Below are 19,361 nucleotides of genomic sequence, written 5' to 3' on the forward strand. Positions count from 1 at the left end.
TTGTTCCATATTATCTATTTTTTTTTTTTTTTTTTTTAGTTTTTCGAGACAGGGTTTCTCTGTATAGCCCTGGCTGTCTTGGAACTCACTCTGTAGACCAGGCTAGCCTTGAACTCAGAAATCCGCCTGCCTCTGCCTCCCAAGTGCTGGGATTAAAGGCGTGCGCCACCACTGCCCGGCTCTATTTTTTTTAAAAAAGAAATCGCTAGTTTAATTCAACAGTATTTATTTGGGGATTTAAATTTGTGAAAGCAGTAAGTTATAATATTTTTTTTTTTTATTGAGACAGGGTCATGTGTATAACTCAGACTAGCTTTGAACCCCGATTCCTTAGAGCAGTGGTTCTCAGCCTTCCTAATGCTGTGGCTCTTTAGTACAGTTCCTCCTGTTGGGTTGGCCCCCCAGCCATAAAATTATTTTTGTTGTTACTTCATAACTGTAATTTTGGTGGTGTTTTGAACTTTAATGTTAATATCTGATATGCAAGATATCTGATATTCGATCCTTTTGAAAAGGTTGTTCAGCATCTCCCAAGAACCACTGCCTTAAACTTTTAACTTGGAACTCAGTGTATATCTTCCTGCCTTTCTTGAGTGGTTGAATTAGAAGGTTGAACCACTGCACCTACCTATTCCATACTGTTCCTTTCTTTAACAAATACTGTGTGTGTGCATGGGTGTACGAATGTCTCAGTGGGCTTGGAAGTTACAGGATAGGCTTGCTTCTCTACTTCTCCCTTTACATGGTGTCTCAGTTAGGGTTCCCATTGTTGGAGCTTCTGCTGCAGCTAGGCTTCACCAATAGCCTCTCATAGACTCTCTTCATGGTGACAAGTCTCAGCTTCTTTGCATGACCCCTTCAGTCTTGGGCCTTCAACTGCAGTTGAGGCTGCAACCTCACCAGTGGCCTTCCCTGACCTCTCACAGTGCCAAGCTTCAGCTGCTCTCCATGACCTCTTCATGCCTTCAAAAAGGTGACCCTTAAATATTACCAAGTCCAGGTGCAGTGCAAGGTACAACCTTGGCTATCTCTGGAAAACAGCTTCTTTGTGCTCTTAGAAAACACTTCCCAGAAGATTTCACCTCAGTGATGCTGGTCTCTTCTTAATCAACACCAATTTCCTAGCTTCAGTTGTCCTAGTAGTCTCCTCCTCTTGACACTAAAGCCAAAGCCAAACTGCCAGAGCTGCCAAGTTCTGCTGCTTTCTGGCCTGGGACATGGCCCCTTTATTACATTACAGTATCACTAGGTTTCTGTTTTCCAGTGGTTTCCTTTACTGCCTAAGCTTGGCTGTCCTGAAACTTGCTCTGTAGACTGACCTTGAACTCAGAGATGGCTCTCTCTTGAAATCCAGGCTTAAAGATTTATATCGCCAATCCTGGGCCTAAGTTTTTCTTTACCTGAATTTTGCTTTGTACCAGACTGGCCTTGAGCTCAGAGATCTCCTTACCTCTATCTCCTAGGATTAAAGGCTTGTACTACACTTTGTGGACCTAAATTTAGCTAGGTTGGATATTGCATCAAATTCACCACTCCTACCTCCTGGTGCCCCTTTATTACTTGAACCTTACATTTTATATTTTTCCTTTCTCAGATTGCTCCTTTTCATTAAAATGTTCTTCAGAAGATTGAACTTTAGTAACTACACAACAGAATTTATACCAGGCTGTTTTGAGACTTCCTTTGTCAAAACAGTTAATCTAACTCTCTTCACCTTAGCCTCAGGCAGACTCTTTGAACATTGACAAAAAACAGTTAATGTTCATCACCAAAACATCATATGAACTGTCTCTAGGCCATATACTAAAATTCTCCACCACTAAAACCCCTTGGGCCAGCAGGCCTACACAGTTCAAGTCACCCTCACTGTCTTTCATATTCCTACTAGGATGGCCCACTAAGCCTCATTTTAAGCATTTCATGGCTTTCCAAATCCAGAGTCCCCAAATCTACATTCTTCCAAACAAAAACATGGTCAGGCAATACCTATCAGCAATACCCAGTCCCTGGTACCAACTTTTATCTTAGAGTTTCCAATGTTGTAAAGAGACATCATGACCAAAGGAACTTTTAAAAAGGACAACATTTAATTGGGGCTGGCTTACTGGTTCAGAGGTTCAGTCCATTATCATCAAGGCAGGAGGAGTATGGCAGTATCCAGGTAGGCATGGAGCTGGAGGAACTGAGCTGTGAGCAGACTGTCTTCAGGCAGCTAGGTGGAAGGTCTCAAAGCCCATCCCCAGTGACATACTTCCTCCAATAAGGCCACACCTTCAACAAGGCCACACCTTCTAATAGTGCTGTCATTCCCTGCGCCCAGCATATTCAAACCACCATTAATGGGTTTTGTGCATAGTGCTCAGCTCTTCAGGCAAGTGCTTTTACCTACCACACTACCTTGTTAGACACTACTATTTCTTTCTTATCAGTCCTTTCCTACTTTGGTAAGATCTGACCATGTTGTATGTATCATTTCTAAACTTTGAAATAGTTAAACATTGCAATTATTTTGTTAATGAGTATGCGGCAGAACTTAAACATTAGTTAAATCAGCTTGATCTAGTGGAGGTATTTTTGTGTGTGTTTACCTGTGAATTTTTTTTCCTTACTGGTGATTCCAGTGTTTTTCTTGTTTGTTTTAATTCATTTTTGGTTTTCATTATATCCAGATCACCGATTCCCCTCCCTCTACTCCTCCTAGACCCCCCATAATCCTCAGGTATTTTTTTAAAAGTATAATTATAGTTCTTTTAGAAGTAAGTTTTCTAATCATTTTGGTGGGTATAATTGTATTTTCTATAATACTTTCTGTTTACTTCCTTTTTTTTGGTTTTATTTCATGCCATTTGTTTCTTCCCCACGCTGCTCGCCTTCCCAGTTCCCATTTCCTTTTCTTTCATAGTGCATAATACTCATGCATGGGATTGCTGCAAGTATTCCTCACATTCATCTTTGCATGTACATGTTGATGTTTGTTAATGCATACATGATAGTGTGTGCATGTGGAGCCTAGAGAACAGCCTCAGTTGTACATGGTGAACCATGTGTGTGATGAGCTGTGTGCATGATGGACTGTGTACATGAAGGCTTGTGTGTTCATGTGGCCAGAGGACAGCCTCAAGTGTTGTTCTTTAGGTGCCATCAACCTTAGTTTTGGTGACAGGGTCTCTCACTGGTCTGAAACACCCTAATTATGCCAGGCTTCTACCTGTGTCTGCCTTCTTAGGATGGGACTACAGCCTGTGCTTTCAAGTTTAGCTCCTTTTCTATGTGTCTGGGGATCTGTGAACTCTGGGTCCCTTTGCATGCAAGGCAATTAGTTTGCCAACTGAGGTGTCTCTCTAGCTCTCATTTCTTATTTCTGTGTTGTGTCTCACTTCTCACTCCCCCTTATGTACCACCATAGTCCCTATTATGTGTGGATTAACTGATAGGACCTCACTGTTGGTCTTCCTTGGTAATATAATTTTTTTCCTCTTGCTTAAATTAGACTTTATCTCTACCTAATCATCTATGTGTCTATTTGTTGAACATTTACTAGGTTTTAAGTTGGTTAAAAAAAAAACCAATAAAGGCAGGTAAATTTCTGTTTACAGAAATAGATAATATTTACTATGCTTTTAGAATTATAGTGTATGCTATCTACAGATCATTTAATTCTTGTAAAAAAAACTATATGATAAATAGTATTGTTACCCCTACTTCATATATGAGTGACTTAAATACTTGTTTAAGTTTAGGAAAAAAAAATTATAATCATGCCTTCAGGCTCAAACCTAGACAGACTAACATAGCCTAATAGATAGCCTTCTGCTTTATAATTTAAATGCTAGTTGTTGAGTGCCTCTTGACAAGAGCAGTATTCAATGGATAGAAAGGCTGGGTTTCCACATGGTACTACTCTAAGCTAGGAATTCACACTCTAACCCTTTTTTACCGTATTAATCATAAGACACCTTCACAAATAGCATGTTTCTGTAACATGTAGCTTTTCCTAATGTTGTCAAAGGTTATTTTGATGGAGGTATAATAATGTTCTTTCCTTAAGCTTAATTTCTCTTTAATGTTTCTCTTTATCAAAATTGAAATATTCAAAGTTTCCTCTTTTGGTTTTGCATCTGTCTATCTTGGTATGATTTGTGATGTTTATTTATTAAAATGGACTTGGTTATTTTCCTTTGAGCTCTTATATCCTTGAGACCCTTGTAGAGTAAATGCCTATCCTGTAGAAGCAACAAGAAGTGCAAAGTCTCTCTCCTGTGTTCTCTCTGGCTAGTGATTAGTTCTCTGAAGCATAGGCCTAACAGTTTTTTTTCTGGATCTCTTAGCAACAGCTAGAAGAAGAAGCAGCTAAGCCCCCTGAGCCGGAAAAGCCTGTGTCCCCTCCTCCTGTGGAACAGAAACATCGTAGTATTGTCCAAATTATTTACGATGAGAATCGGGTAAGTTTACATTTCCTGTGACAACATAGGCCTTTAAACCTGTTTGACTTTATTTTCCAGTATATTTCTGAGTATATTCTATTGTAATCAAATTAAAATGTGAGTTGTTTTGCCTTATATATATCATCTAATTCTCCTATTAACCACATATTAGTATGTAAATTGGATAGCACATAATATAAAACAGCCATTCTGTAGCTTTTTACTTTTATTTTTTTGAGACAGGCAAATACTATGTAGTCTTAGAAGGCATGGGCCTTTATACTTGGCTGTGTAGACTCAGCTAGCTTCTTAACTTGAGGCAGCCTCTTGTTTTTGCCTGAGTGTTATGTATCATTATGCTTACTTACAAGTTTTTTGGTTTGTTTTTGTTTCAAACCAGAGTCTCCCTTTGTATCCCTGGCTAGTTTATGTAGACCAGGTTGGCTTAAAACTCAAGAGACATCTGCTTGCCTGTACCTCTTATGCTAGGACTAAAAGGGTGTGCCACTGTACCCTCCCTGCATGCTTGCTAATATTTGCTTATGGTGCATTTAGTATCAAAACCTAATTGGTCACTTTTGAGTACAAATGACCTTTGGATGGGGGAAAGAATTTCATTATTAGCCCGAGAGTTAATAACTGGGTTATGGCTGACCTTAAAAAAGTTCAGTGGACTTTGACCTTTAGGTGGATTTTTGCTTTTTTATTTTTATTAAAACAATTTCTTGTTTAATTCTCTTTGTAGATTTTCACCAATTAGGAAATCCAGGACATAGTTCTGTTAGTTGTGTTTGTAATGACAGTGTTGGTTTTTGATCAGTAAGTTTGGAGTTAAAGGGAAACTTCTTTCACTTTTTTGTTTTGTTTTGTTTTGTTTTTTGTTTTTCAAGACAGGGTTTCTCTGTGTAGCCCTGGCTGTCCTGGAACTCACTCTGTAGACCAGGCTGGCCTCGAACTCAGAGACCCACCTGCCTCTGCCTCTCAAGTGCTGGGATTAAAGGTGTGCGCCACCACTGCCCGGCCTTCTTTCACTTTAATATAAAGAAAATGTTACATCAAAGAAGCTTAACAATGAACTTCTAGAAGTCCTTAATCTAGAATATATAATAGAGTTTAAATATTATGAAAGACAATAGCTAATAGTAATCATAAAGTCAAAATCAAGATTATTGTTTAAATTCATTTTCTTTGTTCTAAGATGATTTATCAGAGTCAATATGTTTTATGCAGATTGTCAATAGCATAATAGCCAGATCTGAAAGTATATTGTTCGTACGCAAAGCAACTATTAGATGGGGTGTGTTGTAAAATGACTAGCTATTTTAGAACAGTAACCAGTTCTCTTAACTCCCTGCCAACCTTCCTCCCAGTTTTCAGGCCAGCCCCTTCAGATGTTTCTCCCAACCATTCTTCCCTCAGTCTGTTTAAACAGTCCTTTTCCCGGGTTCCCCAGTGCTAGCAACTCCAAACAATAACAACTGTTCTGGCCTCTCTGCTCAGCTGACCTGTCTCCTAACGATATCTGCACCAACTGCCTTCTTTTTTCACTTTTCACTCTGCTATCCCAAATCACTTTCTTAGTCTCAGCTGGCCTTTTTTTTTTTTTTTAAGATAGAGACAAGCATATATATAATAGTACGTGTGTGTGTGTGTGTAATAGCATGTAGATAAATAAAAATTTATATGCATCCATGCACAAACATACATATAGCTAGATAGAGCATATACATAATAACAAATATATAATAGCATATAAATAAATAAAATTTATATACACACAGATGTGCACAAATATATAAATATAACTTGCTAAGTCCACTTTTGTTTGTATGTAACTGGTTGCATGGCCGACCTCTTTGTATTGGATAACCAATAAGGAGACTCATCCCTGGGAAAGGCTAATGCTCCCTCTCCCAGGAGTCATCAATTCTTTGGAGGTGGGACCCAGTGAACAGTTCCTTCTTCCACTTTAGCATGTCTGTTGGTATTGCCATTGTTCTGGTTTTGTTTATGAAGCCATTTTTAGGAGGCATTGTTTCACAGCAGTGCTCCTGGCATTCTTGCTTTTTCAGTCTTTCTTTTCCCTCCTCTGGGAAGTTCCCTGAGCCATAGATGCAGGAGCTGTGATGTAGACGTATCCATTGTGGCTGAACTCCCGTGATCTGTTGGTCTCTGTATTTTGTCCAGTTGTGGTTTTCTGAGATTGTCTTCATTTGTTATTCTTTGATTGGAGGTGGTAGCTATCCTTATTTTCGGCTTTCTCTTTGGAACCTAGTAGCACCACCATAGGAACTTAGTTCAGAAACAGTGGTAACTCAGTCACTGGGTGCAACAACTAGAATCCTAATCTTGTATCTATATTAAATTTAAATCCTCTGGTATCGAATCCTAATGAATTTGCATAAGCCAGGAGACACTAGCATCTACATCTTGTCCTTACGATATCCCAGTCCAAGAGCTCAGCTGGCCTTTTAATATCCTTTCCTATTCTCAGAAATCCAAGAGGCACCCAACATTGTGTGCAGTGGTGGAGTATGTCCCTAGCATGTTCAAGATCTTCGTTGGCCCTAGCATCACTATAACCAGTTTAAAGAGAGTGAGGCAACCCTATCAATACTTATATAGGCAAAAAAATTAGATTGCCATCAGATTTTTGACAATATTTTAGGCCAGGAAAAAAGAATTGGAACAGGCTTAAGAGACTTAAGGTATGAAATGTGAACAAACAATAAGAAGGCTTATAGAAAAAGTCATAGAATTATAGTTAATAGCAAGAAATTAGAGAATATTGATTTTATTAGCCTTTCTTGAAGAATGACTAAATGCATGAGTTTTAGGTAATTAAAATAAGAGAGATCTTAGGATAAGGACTAGCATTATAAAAAAGAGTTTACCTGAAGAACCAATTCTACTTACATGATGGGTAAAGCTATGGTTTTTGTTTTGTTTTGTTTGTTTGTTTTGTTTTGTTTTTTGGTTTTTCAAGACAGGGTTTCTCTGTATAGCCTTGGCTGTCCTGGAACTCACTCTGTAGACCAGGCTGGCCTCGAACTCAGAAATCCGCCTGCCTCTGCCTCCCAAGTGCTAGGATTAAAGGCGTGCGCCACCACCGCCCGGCGCTATGTTTTATCTAATGCAGAGATAGTATATACGGCAGTAAAAAGTGTCAGAATGGGAAGTATATTAAAAATACTTTAAAGTGTCCTGTGGAGTTATGGTGCTAAAATTCTCGTGTTGCTATTCTGAGCCTTTTATCTCATTTACGTTCTACAGTAAATGAATAATTATGAAGTCCTATCCACACAAAGAAGTAGGTTCTGGGGAGATGGAAAGTGCTTGCTACACAAGCTTGAGGATGTATGTAAAAAAGCTCTATGTGAGAGCATTAAGCTGTGATCTGAACACTGGGGAAGTAGAGATAGGAAGATCCTTGGGTCTTGTGGGCCAGCCTGGTCAAATTAGTGAGGTCCAGGTTCCGTGAGAGACCCTGTCTCCCATCACCCCCAAAAGAATGCTGAGTAACCAAAGACAAAGGATATAAGCTTTTGTTCTTCACATGTACATGCACCATTACACACCAAAAAAAAGTAAGGTGGAGAAGGTAAATATTTAATTAATTCATCATTAAAAAAATATAAAAGTAATCTTGAACTCCTACATTTATATATCTGTTTGCATAGATAGTTAAGAGTCATATATAAAGTGTACTTCTGTGTGGTAAATGTCATATGCTGGTTCAGGTATAGGCAATTAATTCTTAATTGATTGGGCTTAGAATGGGTACAGTTTATTGAATGGGCAGAGTAAGCTACATGAAGATGCATCTAATGAAGCTGGAAGACAGTAAGGGAAAAGAGTGGTAAGTATCATCTCATGCCATACCTAGAGGAAGGCTGTAGCTTAGAATAGACAGTTTGCCCTTTGTTTGAGAAGAGGGAAAGGAGAAGTTTTATGGTATACTTCTGGTTTTTAAGAAATACCCTTCAGAGTCTGGTGGTGGTAGCACACACCTTTAATCCCAGCACTCAGGAGGCACAGGCAAGTGGATCTCTAAGTTGGAGGCCAGCCTGGTCTATAGGGCAAGTTCCAGGACAGCCAGGGCTACAAAGAGAGACTCTGCTTCGAAAACCAAACAAAAAGGAGATACCCTATAGGACTACATTACTAGGGCTAGTGACCTTCCTGGCCAGATTTTGACCTCTGTGTTAAACCAAGAGAGTGGAGCTGATAGACAACTAAACTTGTTTTAATGTATAAGATTTTAGTCTTAGTTTATTTTAAAGTAAAATGGATTCAGTGATACTTGTTACATTTTAAAATAAACTATTATACACACTAAACAATTCTAAATTAGTGAATGTTGTAGTTCCCTAATCGGGATGTGAAGACTGAAAATTATTAAGATCTGATAGAGAACTTAATTTGTATTTTTATTTATATAAATGGTTTTATTAGATAGTGAGATAAATTTTTCTTAATACCCATCATCAAACCTGAAACTTCTTTTAGATCCTTTCTGTCTTGATCATTTCCTTTTGGTTTCTTGTTACTTTTACAAACTAAGAATAGCCAAACTTGATGTCTCAGTATGAGACTTAGTAGTTTCCTACATTGAATTTTTTTTTTTTTTCATGTGTGGAGAATGCTCTTGACTCATGCTTTCTTGATATACCCTACTACTAGTTTAGTTGTTCTTCTGTAGTTCTATAATCATGGCAGGTGCTCCTAGTGTAGTGGAAGGAAGCTCCTCTGGGTATCTCTGCCAGCTCTGGGGTGCTGTCTTTACCATGCTACCTTTTGTAAGATTTGCACTGTTTCCACAGCTTTTTAAAGTGAACAACCTTATCTGTCCTTATGCCATAGGACAGAAGTATGCCATGGTAACAGAAGTATATCTTTCACTTATTCCTTGTGTAGTGGCTGTAAGTGCTTCTTTCTGCTCAGATGGAAGGGTATCTTGGGACTCAGAAGCCATGTAAACATACAGGTCTGATGGGAGAAGGTATCCCGGTGGAAGGGCATTCTGAGACGGGGGAGTTCAGGAACCACACAGTTCTGAGGATGCCTCCTCAGCAAAGGCATTCAACTCTGTAGGGAAGGTATCCCCACCTGAGCTGAGAAGCTCAGGAGCCTCAGCCGTGCCCTTCCTTCACTTCTCTTCTTCATTGCTTCTTCCAATGAGAATGTCACACCAGGCAGGACATCTCATGTGAGAGATTTATTGGAAGGCCCAGGGTGTGGAGGGATGAATCCAGGGATGTCTGCCTTCTGCTCTCAGGAGTTGGGCAGCAGAAAATTGAACAAAGGCCTATATTTTTGGGGGAGTGGAGATTTTCAGTGCAGAGATTTCCAGATTGAGGATTGGTAGGATTTCAAGTCCTGAGTTTGGAGAGCTCAAAGAGCTCAGGGTTTGGTGGGTTTTCCTGTTCAGGGATTGGTGGGTTTTCTTTACCCACTTTTCCTTGCATCAGCTCCATGGATTAGGGCCTGATGCAAGTCCCCAACTGGCTTTTACTGAGGCTCCATCTCTAGGGGATGCTGGAGAGGAGGTGCTGCCACTGTGGACAACTCCGGCAGTGGTGTTTCACCAAGGCTGTAAGCTAAGGCAAGAAAGAAGGTGTCCCTGCTGTGCACATCTCCTCAAGAAGGCAGTAGGCTGAGGCAGGAAAGGTGTAGCCACTGCACAGCTCCTGTGAAAGTTGTAGGCTGAGAAGATATGGCACCTCCATTTTCACAGGAACCACTGTTTTTTGACAGCTCCTTGGGTTTTGGGGCAACGTCTTACTGCAGCCATAGGCTGGGGCAGAAAGGAAGGGCTGGCCACCACAGATTTGAGCATCTTGGTGACTACAGTGGCAGTCTCAGTACTTTGGGAATTACGCTCATTTTGTCTGAAATAATAGACACCATTATCATGTTTAAGAAATCTTTCCTTTATTTACAAAGTTGTTGTGGGGAAGAAAACTGCCTAAAAGGAGACCTTTAAATCTGGCGTCATGAGAGAAAAGTTACCTTGCTTCATGTTTAAACTTCAGACTTAAGCTCGTTTTCTCTCTAAATGAACTATTCTCCTGAACTATGGTGGGTTTTTTTTTTTTTTTTTTTTTTTTGTTTTTTTTTTTTTTTTTGTTTTTTTTTTTAAAAACAGTTTGGCCAGGCGGTGGTGGCGCACGCCTTTAATCCCAGCACTTGGGAGGCAGAGGCAGGCGGATTTCTGAGTTTGAGGCCAGCCTGGTCTACAGAGTGAGTTCCAGGACAGCCAGGGCTACACAGAGAAACCCTGTCTTGAAAAACAAAAAACAAAACAAAACAAAAAAACCAGTTTGAGTTGCTTTATCTCTGTTCAGTTATACATTCCCAAAATATTTGTAGGTGCTCCAGTTTTAGAATAAAAATACATAAGATAATGGTTGTTAATATGTAATGGAGAAGATTGTAGAAATAGTTTATATTTAGACTGGATGGTTTGCCACAGAACATGGCACAGAAGAAAGAAATGCTGGGCTGAGGGCAACTGTGCAATCAGATCTCTCTCCTTCCATGGATTCTTGGGACCTGATTCAGGTCTCTAGGCTTATTCATCAAGTGCTTTTACCACTGAGCCATTTCTCTGGCACTATCTAACCTTTACCAGAAACCTCCCTTCCTACCAGAGGTTTCCAGTGTTCCATTAGTGTTTGTCTTACATGTGAAGGACACTTCTTCTTTAACATCCAGCTCAAGTACTGTTTTCTCTCTGAGTCTTTAGGGGATGTTCTTTCTATACTGGAATTGGTTATTTTTTACCCTATTGTTTCCTTAGTCTAGTAGGTGCCTGACAATAGAACACATTCAATATGTGTTTGATGAATTAATTACTTCCATGTGTAGATGTAGACTAAAAAATATATGAAAATGTGAGAGAGGTTTGTGTGTGTATATGTGTGGTACAACGAATTAAACCCAGGGCCTAAGGCTAGGTAAGTAATTTTATCAACTGAGCTACATATCCAGTCCAATTGGATGATTTTATGTTAAAAAAAAAGTCACTCTTGATGGGAAGCACTTTAACTTACACATGTCTTTTTGCTGGCCCAGTTACTTTGTTCATGGCAAAGAAGATCCTGTTACAGGGTACTTTGGTTTCAATTATTTTGCTTTTGAAAATGGCTTATTAAATATGTGATTAAATTTTTATTTTACTCCAAGTAATGTTTGGAGTAAAACTAGCTATTTCTTTGTTCTTCAGTTATTATGTAGGTTTCCTTATAACTAGAAAATAAGAACATTACATGTTTATTTTGAAACTTTATACTTTTAGACATTTATTAACAGCAGCATGAATTAAATATTTAAAATACTTGGGATATATTTCCCAATTTAAATTTTATTCCTGCTCTCAAATTCTTAATGTTTTATTAACTTCTTAATTGTTTAGATGTTGCTTTCACTACAGATACTTGGTTTTGAATAGAGATTTGATTGAATTTGGTAAGAAAAACCCCATGACAATTTAAAGTAGAGTATGCAGGTATCATAGCTCAGTGGTAGAACACTTTCCTAGTATGCATGAAACTCTGTCTCAATCCCTAGGATAAGTGAGGAAATGAGAGGGTTTCAGCATAAAGTAAGGTAACCTCAGCTGTAGACTAGTCTTAGGCAAGTATTTTCAAATAGGCAGTTATGTTTCTTTGAGGTAATGTGATTTTTAAATTACACACTACAATAGTGTTTTTCTCCTTAGAAAAAAGCAGAAGAAGCTCATAAAATATTTGAAGGACTTGGCCCAAAAGTTGAACTGGTAAGAAATTCCTGTTTTCATTTCTAATGTTGATGAGGTTTTTTGTTTGTTTGTTTGCTTGTTTTTTAAAATAATTTTTCTTGGCATAAATGGAATATCCATTTGTTTTTGGATAAATGTTATGTGGTTGGGCAGACAGTTTGTTACAATCTTAAGGTACTTGTGAGTAAACTTGGTTACCCTTGCCTAAGCATGATCCTGAGCATGTTTGTCTGGACAGCCATTTGAGCCCTTCAGGTAGTAGGAGGAAGAAGTAACTAAGGAAAACAGAAGTGAACTAGCTTACTGAACATACTGTTAGGATAAGGACAGTGTGTAATCTTCCTTTGCCTTTTAAATTAAAAAGTATGATGAGGCGTATTTATCATAAAATACAACAGGTTTACAACCTTCCTTACTGAGGTAAGAAACAGTAGGAGCTAGGATTACAGGGAAATCTGACACCTGCAGCTTTTGTTGGGATGCTGTGACATAGGTCCACTTAGGTAATCTCACATTAAAATGTTTTTTCTTTGTTGCTATAACTATATAGAACACATTACACATAAATATGTCATTTATTTTATAGCCACTTTATAACCAGCCATCAGATACCAAGGTGTACCATGAGAACATCAAGACGTAAGTACTTCTCATGTTTGGAGTTCAATTAAAGAACATATATTCTATAAAGAAATCATTTTTGTTATCTGCGGACATTATTATAACATTATAGGTGTGTTTTAGATTTGTGTAATTTGCTGTTGTTTTACTATATGTTATCTTCCTCTGGCTTTTTGGGGGTTGGGGTAACAGATTTGAGTTTCCGAGGCCAAAAAAAAAAATGAAATAAATTATTGCATAAAACTAGCTGGTTTTATGATCTGCTAGTAAAAAAAAAAAAAAAAAGGTGAATACTTAACATTGAAACGGCTTACCTTGAGGCTTGAATTCTTTGCCTCCTGTTTTGTGTTTTTTTCAGTGGAGTACCTGCAAGGCGCATGATGAAGTAAGATAATGAAGCTTTTTCATTTAAGACTAGTGATGACACCGTCCCCCACCAAGCCACATCTGCCATTGCAAAGTAGAAGTGCCACGGATCATTTTATCATTATTCAAAACCCTATTCTAGGGAAATCCCTTCCATGACTCTTGCTAATGACGGTATTTGTAGACCCTTCTGCCATTTAATGTCCTGGTGCCTTGGAAGGCTCAGTCCCTCATGTGGGTGAGGAGGCTGTTCCAGAATGTAGTTTGCTTTGCCTTGCTCATCCTAGTACCAGGCCTTTTATGGATGCAGATCTTGGAATAAGAAAATAAGTGAAAAGTGAACTTAATTTCTTGATCTGATTGAAGTAAGAGAAGCTAGATAGGCTTTTTTAAAAATTGTTGTTTAATTATCATACTTTTAGAGAATTTTAGGTGAAGTATTAATAGTTGGTGACAAAAATGTGATATTTCTATTTATTTGCATTTAAAAGTATATCCAGAACATTATAATTATTTACTATTACAGTTACTAATGAGCACATTATTATCTATATTTTTTCTTTTAATTCTGAGACTGTGTACAATAATTGACTACTTTGCAGAAATGGTGGCAAATATATTTGCATGGAAGTATGCATGTCAACTATTAAAATTTAGTAATTTTAATTTCTGTTAAGTAAGTAGTTCATAATAAAAGTCATATATTTAAGAATTTTTCTGTGAGATATTGCCATGGTCTTGAGAACCTTTAGGATGACATTAGGTTGAACTCATAAAATACATTTTGATTTAGAACTACTTAGCTATTTAAATGTTTTTAAAAGGAGGATACCAGATATAATTTAGTTGGCTATTTATAGTGATTTACCCCCCCAAAGCTTCAGTTCGTGTTTTGTCTTCTCTCCCTCAATGTAAGCTGGAAAGCTTCACTGTTGGATTTCTTTTATGTTCTCCACTTGCCTGTGTTAGACTGTGCTGAGATGGGTTACTGACTAGCTGACTTCACTTAAATTCTTAGTAAACATTTAACATTTTATTTATGGGGTGGCCTTTATTTTTGAGGAGCATATAATTGCAATAAGAATAAATTGCATGTAGTGATGGTCCTGCTGTATGTTACTTTTGAAGTGCTGAGATGCATACATTTGCAAAAATCATTCAGTAGCTATTCACCAACATTTGCTTTGTATGAAATATCAAGTGTGCCTTTTAAATTCCTGTCTTTTGACTGCTTTGTCATACTGCCAGCTACTGTCTATGAATATTTGAGTGAAGCCAGTGTCATTGTTAGTCCTGAGTGACAGATAATTCATAAATTTATTTCTACTTTCATTGGCTTTGTATTTATGTCTGAATAATCAACTTGAATTTATTTCTGGAAGTAGGCGGGGTATAAATATTTATATATTTGAACCTGCATGACATTGTTTTAGAAGATCACAGTGCTTCCAACTTAAAAAGTGATGTCGTTACATTAAGACATGTGAGAAAATTTTCTGTCTTGTCAGATTGTTGCTCCATAGAGTCTGTTGTATCTTATCTGTGGAAGAGAAATCTTCTGCTTTGAGCAGAAGTCACCTCTTTGTAAATATGTTGGTGTCTATTCTCCTTACAAGGGAAGTACCTGCTAAAGGTTTCTTTTCCCTTTTACTTCTCTTTCTCAGAGTATATTCAAAGATGCTTGTATCATCAGAATTCTTAAGAATTACCCATTAATTATAATTTGAAAATAATGTCTTAAAATTAGATTCATGAATTAAAAATTAACTGTATTATCTTGTTATAGAATGGCAGGAATTTTAGTCCTAATTGGAAAAATTATGGAGTTTTATTTTGCAGGGTGAAAAATAAATTAAGATTAATTACACCATAAATTTTTAAGTGGTTTGCCTGTCTCCAGTGTCTGGAGAAAGGGAACACATCATTAAGTTGTGCTTTTTCTTAATGTTCTGCAACCATATTTTTCTCTTCTAGAAACCAGGTGATGAGGAAAAAACTCATTTTATTTTTTAAAAGAAGAAATCATGCAAGAAAACAAAGGGTGAGGTCCTATCCTTGTTAACTGAAATTTGTACAGATTTCCCATTCATGTCATTCAGGCACTCACTTGCCCATTAGCGATCGAGCCAAGCGCTGACTTAGAAAGTGACTATGACTTCTGTGTGTGACTTAAATATGAGTCTAATCCTAGTGACATTGTAATACTACATTTAACATTGTTATCAAATTAAGTTCATTAGTTATCTGTGTAATGTTTTCATTCGGCAAAATGGTGAGTAGTCAAAAAAAAGGCTAAGTAGGATGATGTGCTTTCAGTCTGTTAGGGTGCAAACAAGTATCGGTAAGTTATGGTCATGCCAATGAGATATTACTCTTCCATCCTTAGGAGAAGCTGCTCAGTCTTCAAACTGGAATAGTATCTCAGTTAATTACACAGTTCACTGTCTAATAGTTTTATGCTTATAATCATAAAAATTAAGTTCCAGAAAATACCCTTTATTTTTCTAATACTAATTTTCAGACACATTTAAGTTCTGATTTTTAATGAAATGAAGTTCTTTGAACCTGTGTGAGAAATGAACTTTACGTTATTTTTAATGGCCTAACAGCTTAACAACCGTAAAGCACAGGAGACAGCAGCTTTTATATGGTGTAAAATGTCTGTAGTTCATAGTCACCAGTCTTATCTTTTAGACACTATCTTAAATAACTGGGGTTGAATATTTTTCTTCCCAAGAACTTACTAATATTAAATGAGAAACCAACTTTTTTGTTCATTCATTTTATTGTATTTGTGGAACTTGCTAAATTAGTCCTAGAAATACAATCACTGGCAGATAAACTTTTTCATGCTTCGGAATAATTGTAGTTTGTTTGTTTACTGATTTGTTTAATAAATATTTATCAGTTGTGGACAATGTTCCATGTATTATTCCAGAAAAGCAAGTAAGGTAGCCATATTGTTTTGCTCTCAGGGAGCAGATATGCCAGTAGGCAGGTTCAGTATTGTGACTGTAATGTGACCTCATGCACACAACTGACTGCAAGAGTGTACAATGGAATGTTTAAAGCAGATGTAAATCAAGCAGAGCCACTTACCAGGAAAGTTAATACACTGCAAACCTACATGAGCAGAGGAAGCAAATTAACCAAAGTATCTAATATGACAGGCTCAGAGCCTGCTGAGTGTAGAGTGAGCGGGCTGGGAGGTGGGAGGCTGATGAGGAGGCTGGAGTTCAGTGGCACACTGTCCTGGAGGTCACCTTCAAGACTTTGTATGACATTCTGAGGGCACTTATCACTTTAAACTGAGGAGATATGAGGTTCAGGTTTGTATTTTAATTGTTTACATCTGGGGTTGCAAATGTAACTCAGTGGTATAGTACTTGCCTAACATGAATGAAGCCTTGGATTGGATCTCTAGTACCAAATGAAGTGTATGGTATCACATGCCTATAATCCCCACTCAGTAGGTTGGAGCAGGGAGATCAGAAGTTCAAGTCATGGTCAGTTACCTAGTGGGTTTGAGTTCATCTCCAGATAGAGGAAACCCTGTATCAAACAACAAAAGAATTTGCATTTGGTTGCAACAGTGAGAATGCATGGGAAGATCTGAACACTGACCTGGCATGAGCCAGGCCCTGGCTTCCATCTCCTTTGCTTTGGAAAGCAACAGAAATGTTGTGAACCACATTTACTAGATGATTGCTTCACTTTGGGTAATGATGGTGTTGACTTGAATTAAGGAGGTGGGAGGAAAGAGAGAGAGAAAATGTGAAGTGCACAAAAGGCAAATGGATGTTGGAAGGAGGGGTGAGGGAATGGGGTGAGGAAGAAATACTCTCCTATCCAGTCTCTCTTAAGGTGACTAATGTTAGCAGGGATGGGACTAAGGCCCCTCTCACTTTCCTTTATCCAGTATCAGATATTCACACCGTTCTGTACCCATAATGGAAAGTTCTTCTGCCCTTTAAATTCACTTATTTAACCACAATATTAATTCTTGACTTCATGTTTTTACCAGATTTCTTTTTATGTGATGAATAAATAGCTAATTCTATCCTTTTCTGTGCTATCAAAAAAAAAAAAAATTGACTAGTTAACAATAACAACAAAAAATGTGAAAAATCTCTAATGATAGAGAAACAGTTCAATGTGCATGCTTTCTCTGACAGTTTGGATAGGTACCAATACAATACTAATAGTTGCCTTTAAGCTGGATTGGAACAGTGGTTCTCAGCCTGTGGCTTGTGACCCCTGGGGCTCTAGCAACCCCTTTCACAGCAGAAGCTGACTGCCGGAAAACACAGCTATTTACATTATGATTCATAATAAGTAAAATTACAGTTAGGATGTAGCAATGAAAATAATTTTATGGTTGGGGTCACCACAACATGAGGAACTGAATTAAAAGGTCACAGTACTAGGAAGGTTGAGAACCACTGAATTAGATGATAAATTATGTAAATGTTTTTCTTTTTCCTTTCTTTTTGACAAGGCATATTATCAGGAAAATAAAAATAGCTGGTAAGCCACTACTAGTCGTGGTTGTCAGTGAGTGTGTTAATTTGTATAGTAGTGATGGTTAGTAACTCTCTGGGGACATGTTCTTGGCGAGTTCATCCAAGGAAATGGCTCCATTTCTCCTGTTAGACCAAGAACAGATTGTCATTAGTAGCTGAGTCATATAAGCCAAATGCACTTCTGTTTTCAATTTAAGAAATGGAATATATTGTAAAGGGTTAGGCTTACCAAATCATGAGTTCAGTTTAATTGTTACTAATTTGCTACGGGTGTTTAATAGGAACAAAAAATCTGCCAGCGTTATGATCAGCTCATGGAAGCATGGGAGAAAAAAGTGGACAGAATAGAAAATAATCCCCGGAGGAAAGCAAAAGAAAGCAAAACAAGGGAATACTATGAGAAGCAGTTTCCAGAAATTCGAAAACAAAGAGAACAGCAAGAAAGATTTCAGCGGTATGTAGTTTGATGTTTAGTAATTGTGATTTTTTTCCTTCAAAACATAAAGTTTTTTTATTTAACTTTGTATTGATTCTTTATGAATTTCACATCATGTACCTCATTCCCACTCTCATTCCCCTTCCCTTTGTACCTGTCTTTCACCCTTACCCCCAAAAGAAAATATAAATCTCATTGTGGAAGCTGTAGTGTGTCACAGTGTGTCCCACAGCATACTGTTTTGTCTACTCTTCTCTGCTTGCAAATGTTTATTGAAATGAGCCATTGGTCTGGATCAACACCTCTGGCTTCTGCTACACTATCAATATTGGATCCTCATTGGCACTCCTTTTGGATATCCTGTGGTTGCCCTGTGTCATGGAGATCCTGCAGCTTTGAATCTGTAGGACCAGCCCCTTGAGTGCTCTAGCTGTTCATTGATGGGGCAGAAGTTGGGGTAGGCCAACTGAAAGCCCTGGATCTGGGCCTGGGTGGTATCTAAGCTAATTAGCCTGACAGCTTTCCCATACCCACACCGCCAGGAAGGGCTCTCCAGCACTGCCTCAGCTAGCTCACCCAGTGCTTCAGGCAAGGGGCAGAGCCGGCTCTCTCACTCTCATGCCCTCTCCTGCGGCCATGCCAGCAGGGCTGCCTCTATTGTGCAGCTCAGGCCAGATACAGGTCCTGGTCTCCCAAGTGCTGCTTCAGGTAAGGGCTGGGTGTTTTCATTTTTGAGACAGGGTCTCTCTATGTGTGCATGTCTGCACCATGTACAAGACTGGTGGCCAAGAAGACCAGAAGAAGGCCTTAGATTCCCTTGGAACTGGGGTTATAGCCAAGTGTGAGCTCTCATGTGGGTGCTGGGAATTGAACCTGGGTCCTCTGGAAGAGCAGCCAGTTCTCTTTAACTGCTGAGCCATCTTTGTGGTCCTGGGTCTTTAATCCCCCCCCACCCAAAATTTCGAGACAGGATCTGGAGTAGTTCAGTAGCCCTGGCTGACTTGGTATTTTACTATGCGGCTGTGACCCTTCTGCCTCTACTTTCCAAGTGCCGGCATTACAAGTTCTTGTGTGTCACCATGTCTAGTTTTATGCAGTGCTGGGCATTGAACCCAGGGCTTTGTGCATGTTAGGCAAGTACTCTCCCAATTGAGCCAAATTTTCCCTCATCTTAAGCCTTTAATTCTTAAAGGTACTAATTTTCTTCAAAATGACAATAAGAACAGACC

The 19,361-nt window shown here is 38.3% G+C and overlaps 1 protein-coding gene across 50 annotated transcripts in view; it reads left to right on the forward strand.

Moving 5' to 3' along the window:
• Positions 1-19,361, forward strand: part of Ncor1 (nuclear receptor corepressor 1) — a 149,926-nt gene that overhangs the window by 43,883 nt on the left and 86,682 nt on the right. For 30 of the 50 annotated variants that reach the window (XM_076936627.1, XM_076936628.1, XM_076936656.1 and 27 more), the window contains 6 exons: positions 4,329-4,442; positions 12,148-12,204; positions 12,773-12,825; positions 13,166-13,192; positions 15,148-15,214; positions 17,978-18,150. In XM_076936627.1, coding sequence (XP_076792742.1) covers positions 4,329-4,442; positions 12,148-12,204; positions 12,773-12,825; positions 13,166-13,192; positions 15,148-15,214; positions 17,978-18,150 — 491 coding nt within the window. The remainder of the gene's footprint in view (positions 1-4,328; positions 4,443-12,147; positions 12,205-12,772; positions 12,826-13,165; positions 13,193-15,147; positions 15,215-17,977; positions 18,151-19,361) is intronic. The other 20 variants (XM_076936664.1, XM_076936642.1, XM_076936640.1 and 17 more) reach the window with 1 other exon arrangement.

This window comes from Arvicanthis niloticus, chromosome 6 (assembly GCF_011762505.2).
Source record: "Arvicanthis niloticus isolate mArvNil1 chromosome 6, mArvNil1.pat.X, whole genome shotgun sequence".
Classification (NCBI taxonomy): Eukaryota; Metazoa; Chordata; class Mammalia; order Rodentia; family Muridae; genus Arvicanthis; species Arvicanthis niloticus.